Genomic DNA, 23,320 nt, shown 5'->3' with positions numbered 1-23,320 from the left:
GTAGACTAATGCCCAATTGGAGGAAGAAACCACACCCCATCTGATTTTTTGCAAATGGGACAAATCAAATGCATAGCCTGTAGACCGACCCTACAACTACTTTGGCGAATGTCTACAATGCCTTGCACATGGGCCTATGGCATGATAGAGGATTGAAGATACAAGAGAAGACTAGGGATTTAATTTGGCATAGAAATGCTGTCACCTCGGTGAAAACTGGATTCAAAATTGTAGTAAGTTTGACCCTAGAAATCACCAGTTGTATCAAGAGCAATTCAAGATCTTGAAGGGGCAAAATTGCCACATGGATCCTGATGTGGGAGCACTGCCACATAGCAGCCATGCAACTTCCCTTGCAAATAATCGGCCTACTAAAGGCGTGGCATGCATATACGAGGTTGGTAGAGTTTATTTGTTATGTGGAAATTCATGTGGGATACTTGGATTGCATGCTCCACTTTTGGGCCCTCTTGCGCGACTTGTCCTGAGGAGTCAAAACAATTGTCCCATCACTCCAAGATGTGTCCACGCACATGTGCTTTTTGTCGCCACCTGGCTAGTCCACGTCAATCTTCTTCCACCTTGGGAACCCCAACCCCGAGGCTTAGAGGGCTTTTCCCCATGCTTATACAGGCTCCGTCTTGCTGCTCCTTGCATTCCAGCCATTCCGCTTTTGCTTGAATTCCCTGCTGCTAAGTCAAGGGGGGGAAGGGCCAAGGGGTAGCTCCTCAAGCAGTGTGCTAGCGTCTCCAAGTCTCTTGGATAGGATTGGATAGGATAGGGTTTTGTCACTTAGACAAAACCCCTCACTCTTTCTTTGTACTTCATTCCACTATTCTATTCAGTACACTTACGTTTGCTCATTCTCACTCTTGCTCTCCATTTTGTTCACATTTGGTATCAGAGCAGGTTCACCCTGCCTGACCTCCTGCTTCTAGCCCGCAAGCTCCATCTTCAAGTTCAGCTCCAGTCCATTCCGTACAGTCCGTACGACTATACGGATTCCGTACCAGCTACTACCCGTACTGCCGTATGTTTCTGCCGCCGCCATCTGTACCTGTTAGCACTGCACGTGCAAACCGTACTCTTGCTGCATCAACGTCGTACAACCAGTCTTGTATTTTGTACGCAGTCGTGCGTACTGCACACCGCCATTCCATACCAGGCTGCGCTAGTTGTCCGTACTCCGTATAGCTGGTTGTCCGTACTCTTTATAGCTGGTAGTGTGGGCATCCGTACAGTGCAACGCTCCTCCGTACATATGTGTGCCATCCGTACAAGTTGGCCGTACACAGTCCGTACCTTGTACGGAATCCGTACTATGTACGGAATCCGTACTAATAGCTCCGTACAAGTTGCAGGTGTTAGTTCCTCTTGTTGCAGGGTCCATTTGCATGCATCACAGGCATTTGTGCACTGAGCCATTGTTTGGCTGTAGTAGGCATTTCTTTGTAGCAGGTGGAAATTTGGGGCTTTTGCAGGAGACTTGAAATTTGAGTGACATTTGGGGCTTCTAGTGTATTTGCCCCAATTTCAGCTCAATTTCACCCCAAAATTTGGGGCTTTTGGTTTTGAACTGCAATTTCAGGTATTTTTGGGGCTTTCAGTTAATTTTCCCTCTTTTGGATGCAATTTCCCTGAAGAAATTGGGGCTTTTGGCATTCAGATGCAATTTGGTAGTTGAAAGACCAGTTTTGGACTCAGTATGAGTCATTTTGCAGACTTTTGCCACTTTTTGCAGATTTTCTTTGCAGATTTTTGGGCATTTGCAGAGCATTGAGGTGCATTTCAAGCATTTGATAGGCTGTGACAGTAATTATCACTGTGGGCAGATTCTCTTTGGCAGACTCTGATTGTGCATTTTACATCCCAGGAAGGGATTTTACTTGTCTAGTTTGCTGTGTTTTTTGTGTTTATTTGGCAAAAATGGCTCAGAATAACCCCAATAAGGTGTTTAGAGTCCTCACATAGGAGGATAAGTTGGATGGCACCAACTACTCCTTGTGGAGCTTTATGGTTCGCAACATCTTGGTTGGCAGACATCTTTGGGATTATGTCAATGGAGATGAAGCAAGGCGAGATTCTGTGACTACACCTGTTACTCCTACAGCTGGAGGCATGAGTAGAGGTCAAAATGCAGCACAAGTAATTGGAGCAGCCGCTGCTCCAGTGGCTCCCACAACAGAGCAGAAGAGATGGGATTCTAGGGATGCACAAGCTCTATCTCTGATTTCTCTTTCTGTCAGGAGGTTCATTATTCCTCACATTCGGTCATGCAAGGCCTCATAGGCAGCTTGGGAGATTTTAGAGAGTATGTTTGCAGCAAGAAATGATGCCAGAGTTTCCTTCCTGAAGAGAGAGCTATCTCATACTCATATGGATGAGGGAGATTCCATGAATGCTCACCTCACAAAGCTATAGGATTTGAGGGAGCAATTGCTGAATATTGATGAAGTTATTCCGGATTTAGAGATGATAACCACCACTCTGAATTCTCTTCCTGAGTCTTATCTTGGTTTCCACACCTCGCTGAATTTGTCATTGAGGGGGGGCAGCAGTCCTCTCTTCATGAGTTGGTAGGACTTTTGTTGCAGGAAGAGCAGACTTGAAGAAATATGGCAACACGGGCCGGCCAGCATGCCATGCTTTCTAAGTTTAAGCCCAAGGAAAAAGGGCAGTAAAAGCAACATGCCAATCAGCCCGCACATCAGCATAAAGCTGATTCAGGACAACCTTCTTGTAAGGCTAAGGGTGATGCAGATAAGCCTAAAGAGAAGGGCATTTGTCACTACTGCAAGAAGCTAGGTCGTTATATTGGTGAGTGCAAGAAGCGCATAGCTAAAGAAAATAAAAGGGATTGTGGTATGGCTGTGTCAGATGCATCAGCTCCTAATGCACATGATGGGGGAGATGTTACAGCCAACTATGTGGAAGAGCACTCTGCCTTTTTGTCTTGCATTGTAGATTTTTCAGTGGATAGTTCAGATACTATAGCCACTATTGAGGCTGATCCATATGCTTTCTTGACTTGGAGTTATGATCCTTTAAAGGGTGCATGTTCTCTCAATGTCAATGAGACACTGAATACTTGGTATTTTGATAGTGGTGCTTCTAAGCACATCACTTCTAAGAAGAGCCTTTTTGCATCTCTGCATCCTCCACCTACTAAAAAGAAGGTGACTTGTGCAAATAATTCTTCTTATTCAGTGTGTGGAGTGGGGGACATCATCCTCACATCCACTGATGGCACGGATTTTAAAATTTCAGATGTTCTTTATGTACCAGGTATAAAGAAGAATTTGCTTTCATTGGAGCAGAGTGGAATCCTCCGTATGTCATGTCGCCCTGGCTGGTGCATAGCCGGTGATGGGACGTTGGCGCCCGTCAAGGTGTGCCGTGCGTCTCGGCCTCTTGGACGAGGCTCGACACAAGACCAGAGCCACCGTGACTACCATGGGACGTATCCCGGGTCTAAACAATGACGGGAGGTCCCCCAGAGTGATCTGTGTCTCCCCTCGATGTCTTGTGTGTCGTGCTGCGGTCGTCGGGTCGGGGTCTCTGTCACGTCTGCAGCTAGAGACTGGACGATCAATGTCACTCGATGGGAAGAACTCTGTGATCCTGCTCTGAGAGGTGTCTGATGAGCCCCTTAGGTGTGGACGACAAGAGTGCCACATCATCTGCATAAAGAAGAATCCTGATGATGATCCCGGCAAGTGAGCAACCGGTCCCTCCGAACGCCCCCATGAAAGTCTCAAGCTCATCGATGTAGAGGCCAAATAGGGTCGGTGATAAGGGACAACCCTGTTTGACCCCTATGGTACTCATGATCTCATCTGTCCAACTTGCGCCTGTCCGAACTCGGCCTGAGACTCTCTCATACAGTGCCATGACTACCCAGATGATCTCTTGATCAAATCCCAGTGTCTGTAGGCGTGTGATGAGACGAGCTCGAGGTACTGTGTGAAAGGCTTTGCAGAAATCCACAAAGCAACAATATACCCTCTCCTTCCGTGATCTGGCCTCCTCAGTGACACTCCTGAGTGTGAGTATGTGATCCATAGTCCCATGGTCTCGCCTGAAACAGGCCTGACCCTCTGCTCTGAGCCCTCTCATCTCTGTGAATAGGCTGACCGATGCATCCAATACAGCTGCATAGATCTTGGACATCACATGTTCAATCATGATAGTCCTGTAGTTACTCAGGTCCACTACTGATAGTCAGTGGCTACACATGGAAGTCAGCCTTCAGGGATGAGACGAGGGATACAGGAGTCGTCCGAGGATCAGGCGAGGTCGGAGTATTGTACAGGTCTTCCCTTGTTGGAGCCATCTCCATTGAGAGGAAGGAGGCACACTGCCGATTCATGTGGATTCGGATCTGACGCACAGACACCCGTGACCTTTTCATAGCAATATGCTACTTCCCGCCAGACACATCCCACTTCGCCAGAGTGGCACGAGAGGAGGGTGAGACATCGCCATATGCACCCTTACATCAGGATATCCCAGACCTTTCAGCCCGTGGGGAAGTTCTCCTCGTTGGGGACTTCAATGCCAAGACGAGCACGCGCCAAGCACCACTCTTGGACTTTCGAGACGACTCTATCATGCTACCAGACATGGACCTAGACGGAACAGGTATGACGAGGACCTCATTGGACTGACACGGGCCTGTTACACCATATGGACACGTGCTCCTTGATCTGGGCAGGATGCATGATCTCATAATCTACAACGGGCTCAACCTATGGCCCTCCTTAGGTGGTTTTACTTGCTTCCCACACGGGGGGGGCACTAGTGTAGTAGATTACATCATGGGATCCCCTATCTTCACTTCATGTATCACCGACTTCACCGTAGCACCACTCCCTCCAGGAGCTGATCACACATACCTATTCTTCACTATCGCCACCCCACGCTTAGCCACACCACACACACCACATAGGAAGCACGACACCTACCACGACATACACTTTGATCACAGCCTCTCACCGGCCTACTCTGGACGCCTAAACAGACTCCTAACCTACATCGATCACATACCACTCATAGAGGACCGTGCTGCCCTGATTAGTCGCACACTCCACGAGGCTGCCCTCCAAATCTACAATTGGTACGATGCGGAGTGCAAGGCTTATCGCCGACAGCTCCGATTTGAAACCAGATGTCACCTCCCGAACACACTAGACACGGTACGTAAGTACCGACGTCTCGTACGTTGGAAGAAGCAGGCATTTCTTCGTCGAAATGATGAGGAGTTGCTGCACATCTTGTACAGCAGCAACTCTAAGGAATTTTGGTGGAGATTCCTTGAGCGTAGGTTCCCATCACCCCTCACCGACACGAGAGTCTGGCACACGTATGCACACCATCTTTATGATGTCCCACACCAGCCCACTCCAGATCTCATACACACACCTCGCCCCACCACTTGCATGTTATTCACCAGAGGGGGAGTCAAGGACGCGACATTGAAACTGCACAATGGTCGAGCGAAGGATCACGAGGGGCTATGCACCGAGTTTATCGCATATGGGATCGACACGTTAGCCCTGATCCTAGTAAAGCTATTCAATTACGCTGTTTGCCTTGGCTTCCCCCGCACCTGGACACTGAACACCATCACCCCCATTCACAAGGCAAGGGATCCCATGGACCGGAGTAACTACAGGACTGTCATGATTGGACATGTGGTGTCCAAGATCTATGCAGCTGTATTGGATGCATCGGTCAACCTGTTCGTAGAGATGAGAGGGCTCAGAGCAGAGGGTCAAGGCCGGGGTTTCAGGCGAGACCATGGGACTATGGATCACATACTCACACTCAGGAGTGTCATTGAGGAGGCTAGATCACGGAAGGAGAGGGTATATTGTTGCTTTGTGGATTTCCGCAAGCCTTTGACACAGTACCTCGAGCTCGTCTCATCACACGCCTACAGACACTGGGATTTGATCAGGAGATCATATGGGCAGTCATGGACTGTATGAGAGAGTCTCAGGCCGAGTTCGGACAGGCGTCGAGTTCGGACAGATGAGATCCCGAGTACCATAGGGGTCAAACAGGGTTGTCCCTTACCCTGTTTGGCCTCTACATCGATGAGCTTGAGACTTTCATGGGGGCGTTCGGAGGGACCGGTTGCTCACTTGCTGGGATCATCATCAGGATTCTTCTTTATGCAGATGATGTGGCACTCTTGTTGTCCACACCCGAGGGGCTCCAGCGACACGTGGTTGCACTGCAGGCTTTTTGTTTATCCCATGATTTGGAGGTCAACCTTGGCAAGACCGAGGTCATGATCTTTAACACCTCTCGAGCAAACATGCAACGGAAGCAGGTTACTTTTACTTTCGGTGGGTCACCAATTGAGATTGTATCCTCATACACTTACTTGGGGGTCATCTTCTCCGGCCCGATCTTCACGATGAGACCAGTGATGCAGGCCAGACTGAGCAGGGGATACGCCTCACTGGCTCGGCTAGAGAGACAATGCTTTCACTCCCACTTCCAAGACCCTCGGACCAAGGCTCTTCTCTTCGACTCCTTGGTCCGACCAGCCAGTATGTATGGCAGCCCTTGTTGGGGGCCTGACATGTCAGAGATAGAGTGGACACGGGTGGAGCGCCTGCAGATCCTCATGCTCTTACGGATGATCCGGGGAAAACCGTCTATACCACATCACATCATTCAGGCGGAGTTTGGTGCTTCTCCACTCCAGCTAGATGCAGCCTTTTAGACCATCACATATCTACACCGGGCTAGATCATATGGGTACTACACATCAAGGAGACAGAGGTTGCCATGGTTGGCTCTCAATTCCTCCATGAGGTTGGCAGCAGAGGGAGACGAGCGATGCTGGTATGCACGGACTCATAGATGGTTTGTGAGACTAGGGTTCCACATCGATAGGATACCTCCTTTTTAGTACAGTTTAGATGCCCCTCCGGTACTCCCACCCACCATCCCGATTGGGCCACACACCAACCAGGTCATTCGAGAGGATCTCCTGCAGCTACACACCTTTAGGACTTGGTTGGAGCCGAGGGAGCTCCTAGTGAAGCTGAGTTTCTACAGAGATTACTGTCTTCGTATTTCGGAGGAGGGATTCATCACACCACCGGGGTACATTGAGCTTCATATGCCTCACTCATTACGGATCTCCATCGGACAGTTTTGGGTATCATCACACCAGCTCCGCATAGAGAGCGGCAGAGCAGAGGGGATTCCTAGGGAGCATCGCTTATGCATATTGTGCGACTGTTAGGAGGTTGAGTCGGAGGAGCATTTTATTTTCAGGTGCCCAGCGTACTACGAGATCCGAGGTCGCTACCATTGCCTCTTCAGAGACGGCTCCGGGCTCCTTTCCAGGTTCCTCACCTACCTAGATCAGAGATGCCTCGGGGCCTTCATTCACGAGGGGGTCCGACACAGAGAGTACTTACTCAAGCGACGAGGCTTGGCCACATCATTAGACACCTCTCAGAGCAGGATCACAGAGTTTTTCCCATCAAGTGACATTGATCGTCCAGTCTTTAGCCGCAGATGTGACAACGACCCCGACCCGACGACTGCAGCACGACACACGAGACATCGAGGGGAGACACAGATCACTCTGGGAGACCTCCCGTCATTGTTTGGACCCGGGATACGTCCCATGGGAGTCATGGTGGCTCTGGTCTTGTGTCGAGCCTCGTCCAGGAGACCGAGACGCACGGCACACCTTGACGGGCGCCAGCGTCCCATCACCGGCTATGCACCAGCCAGGGCGACATGACATACGGAGGATTCCGCTCCGCTCGAGTCCTTTTCTTTTCTTTTCATTGTTACATTCAGATGTATTTGATTATGTATGATCAGACTTAGGATTCAACATGGGTGATGATGCTCGTTTCTGTAGCTCCACCCTTACTGTGATTTGTATCAGGTTTTCTTTCAGTCTCATAGACCCATCGGTCTTCCGAAGACACTAATAAAATTTCTTTCTTTCTGTCTTTCTCAATAGAGAAGGATTTCAGGTTATATTCGATGATGCTAAGTGTGTAGTAGAGACAAAGAGAATGACTATGCTTTGATGTTGTCTGGCACTTTGTATCGGGGTCCTTTTTAGCTTGAAAAAAGAAAGAAAGAAAGAAATAAAGTTTATTAAAGTCTTTGGAAGACCGATGGATCTATGAGACTGTGAAAATCCTGATACAACAAGCTGTGGTAGTGGAGCTACTAAACGAGCATCCATACCAATGCAAAATACAAAAAATGCAGAATGGCAGTACTAAGGCCTAAGTAGAACATAGTCATTTCGATGGTCGACTATATATCAATTTAGCATCATCATCAACGTCATCATCATCATCATCAGTAGGACATCAGGGTGGATGAGGCAATGGGGGCATGAAATCGGCGATAGAGTGCTGTCGGCCAAACTCAAAGGTGCAGTCCTGGCACGTCTGTTGGTCGTAGCTCTACGTCTAAACAGGGCTACCGTGACCCCTGTCGGTCAAGCTCTGACTCTAAACAATGAGGGGATGTCTCCAAGTGTGATCTGTGTGTTAACCCTTTGTTTGAGCTGTCGGGTCACTGGCTTCGGGCCACGGTCATGTCGAGGCCTCGTCTCGTGGGCGTCCATGTGATCTTGCTGAAAAAACTCCGTGATAGAGCTCTAAGAGGGATCAGCCAAGGAAGAAGTTTGCTCGTCTTCGTAATCGCAGTATCCTCTCGCGGTGTTTCAGTACATCATGAAGCAAACCTGTCAAACATCGTTGGTCTGGGTAGGAGAGGAATCGGGCCAAAATCCCATAGCTATCTCTGAAGAGGCAGTAGAAACGCCCTCGGATCTCATAGTAAACAGGACATCTGAAGATGAAATGCTCCTCTGTCTCAACCTCCTGCATGTCACATAATGTGCATATGTGCCTCTCCCTGGGTAGTAGCTCTGCTCTGCCACGCTCGGTACGAAGTCTGTCTGAAGGGACCGGGAACTGCCCAAGAGAGATCTTCAACGAGTGGGGTAGGTGAATCTGCGTGTATCCTGGTGGGTCAATGAAACCCTCCACTGTGATATTAAGAAGTGATCTCTATAGAAGCTAAGCTTCACTCGGAGTTCACTCGGTCCCAACCAGGTTCGAAATGTGTGTAGCTGTAAGAGACCCTCACGGATAACTTGGTTGACCTCGTGTGATAGGAGGGGAGAGAACAGAGCATCCATGATATACTGGAAGGGAGGTAGTCTATCCATGTGGAGCCCCAGTCGCTAAAATCATCTCTCTGTGTGTGCATACCAGCACCTTTGGTCCCCTCCTGTTGCAAGTGCCATAGAAAAGGGTAGTGCTACCCATGGTAGCCTGCTACGCCCATAGGTGTAATCCCCATATTCCCTGACTTGGGACAAATACGTGATGACCTGAAATGCAACATCTAGCTGTAATGGGGTGACCCAGACTTAGCTTGAATGATCTGGTGAGGAATGGATGGCTTACCATGAATCATCCGTGATAACATGAGAACCTGTAGCTGCTCCACACGGGCCCACTCTGTATCCGACAAGTTTGGCCCCCAACATGGGCTGCCGTACATCCTCGCTGGACGGACCAAGGAGTCAAAAAGCAACCCCTTGGTGCGTGGATCCTGAAAGTGTGAGCGGAAGCAGTGCCTCTCTAGTCTGGCCAATGAAGCATATTCTCTGCTCAAGCGTGCGTGCATCGCGGGTCTCATAGTGAAGATGGGTCTGAAAAAAACAACCCCAAGATAAGTGTATGTCTCAACAGGTGACCCATCAAATGTGAACTGCTCCTGCCGCATGATGGCTCGAGATGTATTGAAGATCATAACCTTGGTTTTACGCAGGTTGACCTTCAAATCATGAGACTTACAAAAGGACTGTAGTGCATCAAGGTGTCTCTGGAGCCCCGAAGACAAGAGAGCCACGTCATTTGCCTGAAGCAATAAGCGTGCCTGCAAGAGAGCAACCTATCCCCCTATGTCTGCATCACTGTCCCAACGAGGTTTGAAATGTGTGTAGCTGTAATAGATCCTCACGGATAACTTGGTTGACCTCGTATGATGGGAGGGGAGAAAACGGAACATCCGTGCTGTATTGAAAGGGAGGTAGTCTATCCATGTAGAGCCCCAGTTGCTCAAACCAGCTCTCTGTACGTGCATACCAGCACCTCTGGTCCCCTCCTACTGCAAGTGCCATAGAAGAGGATAGAGCTATCCATGGTAGCCTGCTACGCCCAGAGGTGTAATCCCCATATTCCCTGACTCGGTACAGATACATGATGACCTGAAATGCAACATCTAGCTGTAAAGGGGGTGACCCAAACTCAGCCTAAATGATCTGGTGAGGAACAGATGGCTTACCACGAATCATCCGTGATAACATGAGAACCTGTAGCCGCTCCACACGGGCTCAATCTCTATCCGACAAGTTTGGCCCCCAACATGGGCTGCCGTACATCCCCACTGGGCGAACCAAGGAGTCAGAAAGCAACCCCTTGGTGGGTGGATCCTGAAAGTGTGAGCGGAAGCACTGCCTCTCTAGTCTGGCCAATGAAGCATACCCTCTACTCAAGCGTGCTTGCATCGCGGGTCTCATAGTGAAGCTGGGTCCGGAAAAGATAACCCCAAGATAAGTGTATGATGAAACTATCTCAACAGGTGATCCTTGAATGTGAACTACTCCTGGTGCATGATGGCTTGAGATGTTTTGAAGATCATGACCTCTAGAGCGAGAGGAGCACCGCCAGGGGGGGCAGTGCTAGCGGCGGGTAGGGCAGAGCGGAGTGGGTAGGTAGGCTGAGTGAAGGGAGGCTGAGCGGGGTGGGTAGGTAGGCTGAGCGAAGGAGCGGCTGAGCAGAGCGAAGGGGTAGGCTGAGCGGGGGGGTAGGTTGAGCGGAACGGAGAGAGCAGAGGCTGAGCGGAACAGAGAGAGGAGAGGCTGAGCGGGGGGGTAGGCTGAGCGGAGTGGAGGGAGGAGAGGCTGAGCAAGAGGGCACACCTAGCCTAGCATAACTGTCCATATATGAGAAAAGATCCGATCTTGCACTTTCAGCGAGTACTCCCACTGCTGCGATGCAGAATGTCGATTTATGGCATGCCAGGTATGGGCGCATGAGCTATGGCAGCTTAATGACACTTTAGAAGCATGCTATGGTTGATGCATTTCCTCCTTTGGAGTCACCTCCTCCTCTTGCAATGCATGTGAGGGTTGCATCCTTGGCAAGATGCATAGATTTCCTTTTAAGAAGGATGGTGCGGTAAGAGCTACATGAAAATTACAGCTCATACACAGTGATGTCTATGGTCCCATGAAGACACCTTCTTTTGGTAGTTATCTCTATTATGTTACAATCATAGATGACTTCACCAATTATACTTGGGTCTATGGTTTTAAGCCAAAATCAGAAGTGTTTATGCATTTCAAACACTTTGTGGCTATGGTTGAGAATGAGACAAGACTCAAGGTGCAGACACTTCGCACAGATAGAAGGGGGGAGTATATGTCTCATGAGTTTGAGGCATTTTTAAAGGAGAAAGGCATCACACATCAGCTTACAGTGAGGCTTACACCTCAGCAAAATGGCTAAGATGAGCGCAAGAATCGCATTCTTATGGAGATGGATAGATGCATGCTTACCAGTAAAAAGTTGCCTCAGGTTTTGGCTCGAAGGCCTTATGTGCGCAATTTATGTTTTGAATCGGGCTCCCACAAAGGCTTTGAAACAATCACTTCCTATGAGGCATGGCATGGGAGAAAGCCTTCAGTGGATCACTTTAGAGTTTTTGGTTGTGTTGCATATGCCCATGTGCCTGTGGAGTTTTGACATAAGTTGTCAGATAAGGCACTTAAATGCATTTTTATTGGGTATAGTGCACAAAGCAAAGGCTATCATCTCTACAATCCTGCTTCACGCAAGATTTTTGTGAGTAGAGATGCTATAGTTTCAGAGAATTCAGCACATACACATGCTGAATTTACTATTCCAGCTTCTTGGATGCTTCCTATAGCATTTGGTTCCGTTCATGCTGAAAATCAGAATTTACAGCAACCTCGTCCTGATCCACATGCCCCAATTCAGCCACAGGCTGATTTTGTACCTCCATAGGGAGTGGATGAAGTTGTAAGGCAAGAGATACATGCAGTCAAAACAGTCCCGAATTGGTTGCTACAGACTCTCAGGGAGAGTAGGCTTGAGGCACCATTGCTTGGCAGGACTCGTAGTGTAGTAAGGCACGCAGGGGGGGCTCTTTCAATTGAGACAGCTTATGCAGGTACTCTTCTTGTTGAAGAAGAACCTGACTCTTTTGAAGAAGCAAAGGATAATGTGCATTGGATGCATGCCATGCACAATGAATTGCAGTCCATTGAGAAAAATCAGACTTGGGATGTTATGGATTTACCACTAGGGAAGCATGCCATCGGTACCAAATGGGTTTTCAAAGTGAAAATGAAGCCAGATAGGTCCATTGATAGGCAAGGCTGATTGCCGAACGCTATGGATAGAAGAAGGGCATAGATTATGAGGAGACTTTTGCTCCTACATCCCGGATGACCATCTTAAGGTCAATTATTGCCATGGCTGCAAATTTTGTTTGGAATGTCCATCAACTGGACATAAAAACAACTTTCCTTAATGGGGACTTGTAGGAAGAGGTTTATGTCAAACAACCTCCTGGATTTGAACTTTCTTGCAATGCACTTCAGGTTTGCAAGCTTAACAAAGCTTTATATGCGCTGAAACAAGCCCCACGTACATGGCATGCCAAGATTGATGCATTTCTGGCAAGGGGTTACATAATAGTCCCACGGAAAGCACCCTCTACATCAAGAAGGATGGGGGGGATATTTTGGTCATCATTGTGTACATGACATGCTGCTCATATGGTCAAATGGAGAAAGCGGCTGCGTCTCCTTTGGCACTATAAAGTCCCTCTTAGGCAACAGCTTTCCCTCTGGCGAGTTCTAATGGGCATTTTCCCATCTGGGCAGTTACTTGCACATAGACATATTGCCTCGGCTGTTTGCCACAGATGCCTACATCCTGCTGAATCTGTGCTTCACATTTTCTGGCACTATCCACATACTTGTGATTTCCTCGCTCTCATTCGTCAGGAGCTTCGAGCGAGATTTCCTACTGTTACTTTTGGTAGGTTCTTCTGGTTATTTGGATTTCATCCCGCTAGACAGGGTTTTGATCTATTTTTTGTGACTGCATCTGTGTGTTGGATCTGAGAGTCTTGATCCCCATTCTTGTTAGGTTTGCTACAGCAATTATGCTCTATTTCTGACACAGCTTCATCTCCCTCTCTATCCAAGAGATATTTTGGATTTCCATATCCATTTGCAGGTTCTAATTGTTCTTTCATGATGCCATGCCAGATATGCTCTAGATATAACAGTGGTCTCTCTAGTTAGCAGCTGCTCTATTTTTGTACCAGAGCTAATGTTTCAAAAGACTCAAGATTTCAAAGCTGAGTTGAAAGCTGAATTTGACATGGTAGATTTGGGCATGTTAAATTTTCATTTGGGGATCCAGTTTATACAAGACAAGCGTGGCATCGTTATGTCTCAATCCAAGTATGTGCAGAAGCTCTTGGATAGGTTCAACATGCATGATTGTAAGCCTATAGCCACTCCCATGGGGCCGGGGCTGAAGCTTACTATGTATGATGCAGGTGAATCAGTGGATGTCACACTTTACAGCTAGGCTGTTGGATGCCTCATCTATTTGTGTAATGCTAGGCCCAATATTTGGTATGCAGTATCTCACGTGAACAGGTATATGCACAGCCCAAAGACAACACATTGGCAGGCTGTAAACCACATCTTCCGTTATTTACAAGGCACAAAGTCTTTTAGCTTGATGTTTCACAGGGGGGGTGACTTGCAGATGCATGCTTACAGTGATTCAGATTGGGTTTGAGACTATGATACCAGGCAGTCCATTAGTGGTAATTGTTTCTTTTTGGGCAAAGCTTGCATTTCTTGGCTGAACAAGAAGCAATCTACAGTGGCTACTTCCTCATGTGATGCCGAGTATGGGGCAGCTTTCACAGCGACAGTTGAATGTGTTTGGTTGCGTCGTTTGTTTGCTGATCTTCGTCTCTTATTAGAGGGTCCTTCTCCAATTCTCACTGATAGTCAGAATGCTATAGCAGTGGCAAGGAATCTTGTGTTTCATGCTCGCAGGAAGCACATTGAGATTCATTATCATTATGTTAGAGAGAAGTTGCATGCAGGGGAGATCAGTATGATGATTGATCTATGTGTCAACACATGACAACGTTGCAGACATCTTCACCAAAGCACTTCCACGTGAGAAGTTTGAGGCATTTCGCAGTGTCCTAAACTTATCTCCTTTTAGTGATTGATCACTACCTTGTACACCACATTGGCACTGCAGGGGGGTGTTAGAATTATTATCATATTCTAGGCAGCAACCAATGGATTTTTTCCCGTAACCACAGCCAATCCCTAACTTCGGTTACTGGATAGGATAGGGTTTTGTCACTTAGACAAAACCCCTCACTGTTTCTTTCTACTTGCTTCATTAAGTGACAAAACCCCTCACTGTTTCTTTCTACTTACTTCATTTCACTATTCTATTCGGTACAGTTACGTTTGCTCACTCTCACTCTTTTGCTCTCTATTTTGTTCACATTTATGTGATTAGCAGGAGATTGAGTCGGAGGAGCACTTCACTTTCAGATGCCCTATATACTACGAGAACCGGCGTCAACATCACTTCTATTCAGGGATGGTTTCAGACCTCTATCTAGTTTCTTGTCCTACCCACGTTAGAGACGCTTGGTGACTTTCATCCTTGAGGCAGTCCTTCATAGGGAGCATTTGCTTTGGACACATAGGCGAGATCAAGGTGTACTGCCAGACTCCACTGCACGAGCATGATCATTGAATGTTTCCCCTCAGACATCATGGACCAGAAGGGCTCAGGGAGACAACGGATTTGAGGACCAGAGCGAGAGACACCGCAGGCTCGCCAGTGGGTCAATGCTCAGATCGGACCAGGGGACAGAGATCAGACTAGGGGACCTTCTCTCCATGCTCATCAGATAGGAGGCACGGCAGTCGGGAGTGATAGTGGTACATGTTCAACACAAGGCCATAGCTAGGAGACCACAACGAACCACACACGCTGATAGTTGTCAGCGCTCTATCATAGGCTTTATGCCACAGCAGCCTCATACATCGATGACCCCCTCTTAGGCCCGACCTCTCCGCCAACTTCTAGATGATCATCATAGTGCTGTCAGCTCTGATCTTCTCCATGAGCTCAAAGGTCTCTCTGTGTGCATTGGTGTCTTAGAGGCTGCACCTTTTCAGTTCATTCTATCAAGTTCTTTTAGTCTCATAGACCCTTCGGCCTTTTCAAGACAAATGCAAGGGGGTAGGGTGGAGGGGTCCATGACCACAAGATAGACCTTTGGCAGCCCATCATCTATAAGAACTAATTTTGATATCTTTGGAGGGCTCCAAAACAATCCCAAACCTAGCACCGATTGAGGAGAGAATACGCATGTACTCATGTGGCAAGCTTGGGAATCTCAATCATTGGGTACCTCTGGATTTGATGGCTTGTTTCCATGTCATCTAGGCTAAATCCAGTGAGCTATTCATGGTACCAAGGTATGAAGAAAACCATGTCATCAACTGTAAATCCATGGTACCAAGTGTGATCCAAGGCAAATAGGAGAGCTTTGGAAAGTGTTTAAGCTGTCTCTAAGGAGGAGATCTAGATCATGAATATGCCACATCCTTTTATCATAGCCTCCTAGGTGTGGTCTCATTCCAAAGGGCGGCTCCAATGTTGGACTTGGTGTCTAGTGGGGTAAGACCATAGTCAGCAAGGAAGAGGAACATTCCAGGAACGTTTGAGTGCCGGGGCGGGAATGTGGACCGAATGGAACACCATACTATATGGCACTCCATCAAATCACACAGAAATATACCTGAATATGAAAACAAAATTACTTTTTACAGCTCTAAACTTTTCAAAATATTAGAGGAAGGGCTTGGAGGAGGGTAGGTCCGAGAGAAGGCTCAAACGAGAGTAAGGTAACAACACAATGCCAAAATGGCACTGTTTTGGCTTTTTTCCCTGAAACTGGCGGTGGTACCAAACAGCAAAACCTGGTATGCCAGGAATGGTGTTTCAGAATGCATTCTGGGAACACTGGAACACCATTCCTTGGAGGTACGAAGCAGGTGAATGTTTCAAACACCTGGACTTACTGGAAACGCATATTCCCCTGTTCCAGATGGGGGGGTAAGACCCACCAAACACATATTTCCCCATTCCTGATGGGGGGGTAAGATCCACCAAACGCCCAATGATAGCTCTCTCACTGAGCTCATGTACTGCGTGCGTGTTCAGCCTGCTTCTCGTCCTCTGGTTAAAACATTATGTGATGAGAGGTGGGAGCCGAGAGCTGCATTGGGGCTCCTCTGCATGGTCACGCAATTGTTAAGAATCAAGAGTTGAGTGCATGAGAACTTCTAATTTGAAGCTGTCCCTGGACGTTCAGCAATGGGCTGTCCTAGAGCAGAGTAACTAGCACTCACGCACGCATGTAGCATGGGTTAAGTGCAGTACTGCTGTGCCACACAGTAGGTGTCTTGAAGTCAGGCAGGTAGTTTATGCATACTTCCTACTGTGTCTATGTCTTTACATGGACTTTTTCATAGGGTGACACTTGTCTTCATATTCACCAACTGTTTTGGCACCTAATTTTCACCCTATTTCAGTTATGTTTTCACTTTGCTGTCATTAACTTTGAGAGAGGTCCTTCAAGCAGCAATAGACAGATAAGTTTATCTAAAATACTTATTAAAACCATTCTCAGATTTCTAGTTGGCGACGGAGCAAGGGCTTGGGCTCGTTCACATGGACTCGTTGCTGCAGCTTCATCCATAGATGCAGAAAAGGTATTCATGCAAGATTGAAGCAGATTTAAGTGACTCTAAAAGGTGATTATTAAGGAAATAGAGGGCTCGAAGGTTGGAAGAAAACTGTCCTGATGAAGATTATGTTTACCATATGCTCACTTAGCTTGCTGCATACATCTTGGTATTTGATCTGTGTGCAATTTCTTATCATCATTGTGGTTCCTCTTAGCAAATTAATCTTTTGGAAACTTGTCAGGAACAATGGCAGGTTACAGAAAGGGCATACCAGCAGTGGTTGAAATACAAAAGCATGCTACGTCCGCCTAATGCTGATAGTTATGTAATGTCATTTGCCCATTTCCCTTCTTTAGGCTGTCCTTGGTTACTCACATTTTTCAATTATTTTGGTTAATACAACAGTTTTACATGGTTGTATATAAGTGACTTGCCCAGTGAGAGTTTTGCATTTAAAAGTTTCCTATTAAACCGTGCAATCCTGCTCATGCATGTGTTTTTTGTTTGAGCATGAAGAGTTTACCATGATTACCAAAAGCAGAGGAGGCCATTTACTCAATGGGTTTACACTATAGCAGTAGAAGCCTGCCAGATCTCGGTAAGTTGTGAATTGTAGACTGTAGTAAGCAGATACCTGCCAGGTACCGGACTGTGTGCTATCGCATGCATAGTTGAACAAAGCCCAGACTATGGATTCACTGTCAGTTGACCAGGGTGGCCTCATTGGCTGCCTTAAACCTAATATGGGAGCTTGTCGGCTGTCCACGTGGCAGTCCTCCCACTCTCTTTTCACGTGCCCACATGGCACAATGCTTACCCATATTATTACAGATATCATTTAGGGGCTAACAAGTAGGGCATTGACTCTATTTATCCCACACCCCTTCTCAATGACACTTTGCGTTCAATAGCTACCTGTCAAAGAATTGCTCCATCAGCTCCCTTGCAAAAGATTTCAGGTGCAAGTCGAGGATGTCTTCATCGGCTGGTCCACAAACCCACACCTCTAGTCTTTTTAGGTACTTCTCTGCATAATTCACGAACAGCTGGATCCAGTCTAGAACACTGGTACTATTATTGGTCCAAGTCACGAATACTCCAAAGTCTTCAAAATCCCAAGGCACCAACAAATTTATCTAGTTGTCCCCCTTAGATGATAGGAATAGATCAAATCCTACACCACGGATCTCGGGTCTATTTCAACCCAACATCAAAGTAGCACTATTCATGTCCTGGTCCTTGATTTCCTTGACATTGAGATTCATGTAACGGGCCTTTGATTGACAAAGGGCAGGGCAGTAGATCTTACTTTACTTGCTCACAACATCAAAATACAGCCATTATATTCCATTGCCGTTGCCAAATACAATAATGAAAGCATACAATTCCACGGCATAGCATCACTGAATCACAGAAACAAGGGAGGCTAGAATGCCCCAACTCAATAAGCATACACAGTGACACTTGTTGGCCCCAACACTTGGCGCCCCTTGTGGTATTTCTTTATTTACTGGTTAGTTCAATTACAAGGGCTCCCTTCTTGAATTCACCCGCAGGTGCAACCCAGTACGATGCCAACCAGTGGCTGTGCAATGACCAACACCCAGTGCTATCCACTTGGTTCCCTTCAGTAGCAAAGCGTACCACAAACGGAATGATCCAACATCATACCAAGCAATACATACTCACAAATCAAGGCCATCACTGAGTCCAAGTCTTGCCACTGCTCTCCCAGGAAGAGAGTAACACAACCAATGGCCCAATCCTCTCCCAGGCTAATGGCAGGGCAACCAACCTTCCAAAACTCAGCAAAAACAGTAAATGCACACACCAGTAGAGTCAAGTAAGAGTTTAGCCAGCAAATTGAGCCTGTTTCCAGCCTGAAACAGCCCCAGAAGATGGTCGACCAGCAATCAGCAGATTTTGGCAGGAGGAGGCTGTCCCTGACTGCCTTCCAGCACCAGAATGAATCACAAAAAGAGTCGACCAGCAATCAGCAACCAACCAGCCATGAAGTCGCCCACCCACCTGATGATTTCAGCCAATAGCAACCTCTGATTTCAGTGTGCACAGCACCAGACAAAAGCTAGAAGATAGGCAACCAGGATTATGGCTTCAGATAGTGAAAATTCAGGAATTTGTCGCGGAGAATGTCGAGAAAACCATAAAAAAAGGCCCAGAATGAAGTCGCCCAGGCCTAGGGAGCATGCCAACAACAGGAGACACCAGTAGGAGAAGATCTGTCGCGGAGAAATCAGCAGAAATGCCTTCAGCCAGCAACAGGAAGCTCCACAAATCCGCATGCCCAAGAAGAGACTGTTTTATAGGGATGAAGACCCTGAACATCAAGATAGGATAGGATAAGGTTCCAGGATCTTCGAGGTGCTTCCAGATGAGACACACAGGTGCCACAAGTCGCCCATACAGCTCAAACACACACACACACAGAGGACACATGGAAAAGTTTGACCCAAGGTGGACGTAGGCATTTAATGACTCTAGGGGGTCACTTTTTAAGACATGACCCTAGTGAATGGAACCAAGTTAATAGCGCTAGGAATTGCACTTTTAATCATAGGCACCCTTCGGACATTAATAATGCCCCTAGCTTGGCACCCCTAGGCCAAATTCAGTGGTGGTTAGTTTAATCATGTCGCCATCACGTTCCCGTGACAATTCATGTGGATTTTTAGCGTCACCTTTGTCTTCATCTTTTGCTGATCGTTTGCCGACGTTTGTGTTTACGTGGTTGGTGCTCGACCCTCCTTTACTTTTGCTCTTTGGCTAATACAACCTTCATGGCTAAAAATAAAAGACAAAATCAGAAACCCCGCTTCAGCCCTAACCCAAAGCAAAACTTAAATTCTTAGTGTCAACATGATGATAAAGATCATCATGATCAGAATAACACAAAGAAGAAAGGACCTTGTCTTTATTGTGGCAAGCTTGGCCATTTTGCTTTTGAGTGTTGAAAGACAATGACAGATTTGGCTAAACATGGCTAAAAATAATGGATTATTGACTCCGGAGCCTCCAATCACTTCACTTCACACAAGTAGTTCTCTCACTTAGAGAAAAATAATAGCGAACCATGTAGAATTGGGAGCCTCCAGACTTCATCAAATCAATATGCCGATATGAATGTCGAATAAAGATATATGGGGCAGACATAACGTTTTACACGTTCCACATTTGAATAAATTTTTTGATAAATTTAATCGTCATTACCAAACGTAACAAGAAGATGGAATTTGATTAAGGGGGATGTCTCATTCGGGACAAGGTTGACGATTTCAAATCATGGCCAAGGAATTTAGGAAGAGGGCCTTTATAAAGTGACATCATCTATACTCGATGTTAAGGCCTTCATCTCTTAAACAAGATAGAAATCTTGTGGCATAAAGGTTTTGGCCACCCAAACATGCAAAGCCTGGTCCTAATGAACAGAAAAGGTTTTGTGAATGGCCTTCCTGAGCTTCAATAAGGAAAGGATGTATCATGGGAAAGCACAGCCATGAAAATTCCGAAAGAAAGGTTCAAGGAGAAAAGATGTCCTTAGACTGATACATTTTGGCCTATGTGGTCCCCTGAATGTCACATGAATAGGAGGTAAGCTTTACTTCTTGATATTCATAGACGATTATTCCAGGAAGACATGGGTCTGCTTCTTCATGGAGACCCTTAAGTACTTTAAGGAATTTGTTGCCATGGTTGAAAACCAGACTGGCAAGCATATTGAGGATCTCAGATCAGATAAAGGGGGAGAATACAAGGCAATATAATTGATTGTAACTTTTTTTAGCAGAAAAATTATATTGTGCTATACTATGGAAATATATTTACATATTGTCCCTCAAAGCTCCTCACTAAGAGGCATACATGATCAAAATCAGCACTGAGGCTGTAACAGCATATCCTCAAGCTGGAGCCAAAAGTCACACGCCTTGGAGCAGATCAAAAGAAGCTGGAGTAGCAGCAAGACTGAGGGAGCCAGGTGTATATAAGGTATGGAGGTAAACTCTGTCAATTTTAGAGAAAAACATTCACACCAGCTCTTCCTTGACCCCAGGGCAGTTAAATCCTCCCGGGCCTGAAGTTCAGAGCCTCTAATTATAGAACCTCTTCCCAGCCACCAATCAGGCCTATCTTCTACCATGTTGAAGTCCCCTAATAAAAAGGCATTAAGTGCAATGTTAGAGAGTGACTCCCAAATTTCAGTCCTGCTTTGAGACTTGTTGGAGCATAAACTGAGATCACTGCTGTAAAAGCGACCCCTTTCATAATGCATTGTATATCAGTCCATCCACCTCTGTCATAATTCCAAACCCTTTGAATAGCATTCTGATAATGAGAAAGCACTCCTATTGGAGTACCCTCTACTATCTTCATGGTTGGTAAAAGACTAAACTCTTCTTCTATCTACAGCCTTTAATCTAGTCTCAAGTATAGCACCACTTAACTTCTTGGAGAGCCAAAAAGATGGGAGAGAATGTGTTAACCCTCATCCAAGCAAGTTCCTCTCCTCATGAGGGGTCAGTAAGCCCACACATTCAAGTGTGAGGAAGGCTAGAGGTTTAGTTACCATTCTTTTAATGCCACTTCTTAGCCCTGGGGTTAAGGCTTCTTTCCTGCGAGGGCGACGGTTTCACTTGAGGAAGCCTTTTTTTGTTTTCTTAGTGACCATAGCCTTGCCTTGTAGGATACAGTGGTGATTAGTGTAGGATTCAAGACTCATGGCATAAGCCCTTATTCAAACTAGTGAAAGGAGCAATTTAGTCCAGCAATTCTGAAATAGTAATCATACAATTTCTTATATCTAGGCAGGGCCCGCCTAGAACCTAAAAGTGTCTATTCCATAGTCGGCGAGATCTAGGGAACCCAAATATAGAGCATAGACTAATGTAGTATGTGATTGAGAAAGATCTTAAATGATATTGAACTTATTCAAAAAGATTGAGCTCCATTATTGTGATAAGCAAATCTTTGTTAAATTGGTCAAGGATCACTATTTCATGTTTGGACAAAGCACAGGAACTTTAAGTTGGGGGGAGAGAGGTCGGTTTTCATGGCATATGAGAGATGGCAAGCTGGATGTGGCGACAAAAGGGAAGCAAATGGGGAGCAGAATTGTTTAGGGGTGGGGCTGAAGGCAGGGCAAGACACCCTTGAAAGGCTGCAAACATGGGCTGGGAAGAGCCTGGGCTATGGAGGGAGCTGGAAGGAGAAGGCGGATTGAGGAGCGACAAGGGGGAGCAAGCAGGTGAGCTTTCTCAAAGAGTCGTTAGATAAAGCGAGTTATGTCTCCATTTCTAGTAACAAGCCATCCGCATGGATTATAAGTAGCTTCTTTATCCTAACTTGTTGAACATGATGATTAATAAAACTTAGCCAAAAGCTAAGAAACGTTTTCCAAGAAGGGCAACGTCTGTGATTGAACCTTTTCCTTGATGGAGGCTCTCCAAAAGCCATTCCTAGCATTCACAATTGACGCTGCATTAGGATATAAGGGTCTAGGTTATCATTTGAGGAAGAAGGAAAATCATAGATCTTAATTAGAAGTTGCCATGGAAGCAAAGTTCACAACATTGAAATGATCCAAAGAACAAAGCGGACACTGGCATCATATAATCACCATTTTGAGTATGTTGTATTATGGAATTTCGAATTTACACATTATTTCTTGTTGTTTGTATTGAATCAATATGTGCATTATTAATTTGCATTGTTTGCCTTGACTATTCAAGGCAAGGGCAGGCATCTACAATGTTGGACGAATCTAGCCTATGAGAGGCCAACAACATTACATGGTTGTTTGTGTTATCAATCTCCATGCTACCTTTTTAAGTCTCCCCCTATGTGGGTATTGGAACAGTTGCATATTGGTGTCCTCCTACTCTATACTTTCTTAGGAAGGGATTTCACTTTTTGAAAGACTAGGTTTCCATTCAGTAGGGAGAGTGGAGGCTAAAAAAAGGGATGAAAGCCGCAAAAGATTTTGTTTGATGAAACTAGGAAATGGGAGGAATTTTGAAAGGGAATGTGGAAAACACATATCAATAGGCACATAAAATGCAGGTAAGGATACATTTAAAAGCACATGAAAGGCAGGTAAGGATACACCTACTTTTATGTGAAGGTGGAGGGATAAGACATGTAGGTATGCTGAAGAGCACAATGCAAAAAAAGGAGCTAGTAGCTATGTAAAGGTGCAAGGCACTGGAGGGAAGGGGGCGCATGTCCCAAAAAGGGGAGGGGGGGGAGCACAAAGGAGAAGAGGAGATCACAATGGGAGGAGGCAATTGCCATTTATGTAACTTTAGGGAGCTCTATGAAATCAAGCATTGAATATCAATTGCTTCAATCTTAATGGTCTTTACATCTGGATTGAGTATTACTTTCACC

The 23,320-nt window shown here is 46.3% G+C and overlaps 1 protein-coding gene across 3 annotated transcripts in view; it reads left to right on the top strand.

The window, feature by feature from the left end:
• LOC147905889 (N-terminal nucleophile aminohydrolases (Ntn hydrolases) superfamily protein) overlaps positions 1 to 23,320 on the top strand; it is a 125,504-nt gene that overhangs the window by 61,666 nt on the left and 40,518 nt on the right. For all 3 annotated transcript variants that reach the window (XM_087382181.1, XM_087382186.1, XM_087382172.1), the window contains exons 5-6: positions 16,861 to 16,942; positions 17,160 to 17,243. In XM_087382181.1, the coding sequence (XP_087238307.1) occupies positions 16,861 to 16,942; positions 17,160 to 17,243 (166 nt within the window). The remainder of the gene's footprint in view (positions 1 to 16,860; positions 16,943 to 17,159; positions 17,244 to 23,320) is intronic.

This window comes from Dipteris shenzhenensis, chromosome 1 (genome assembly GCF_047967505.1).
Source record: "Dipteris shenzhenensis isolate YYH24624 ecotype China chromosome 1, Dip_SZ_1.0, whole genome shotgun sequence".
Lineage (NCBI taxonomy): Eukaryota > Viridiplantae > Streptophyta > Polypodiopsida > Gleicheniales > Dipteridaceae > Dipteris > Dipteris shenzhenensis.
The sequence above is the reverse complement of the archived record's forward strand: the minus strand, read 5'-3'. Positions and strand labels throughout refer to the sequence as shown.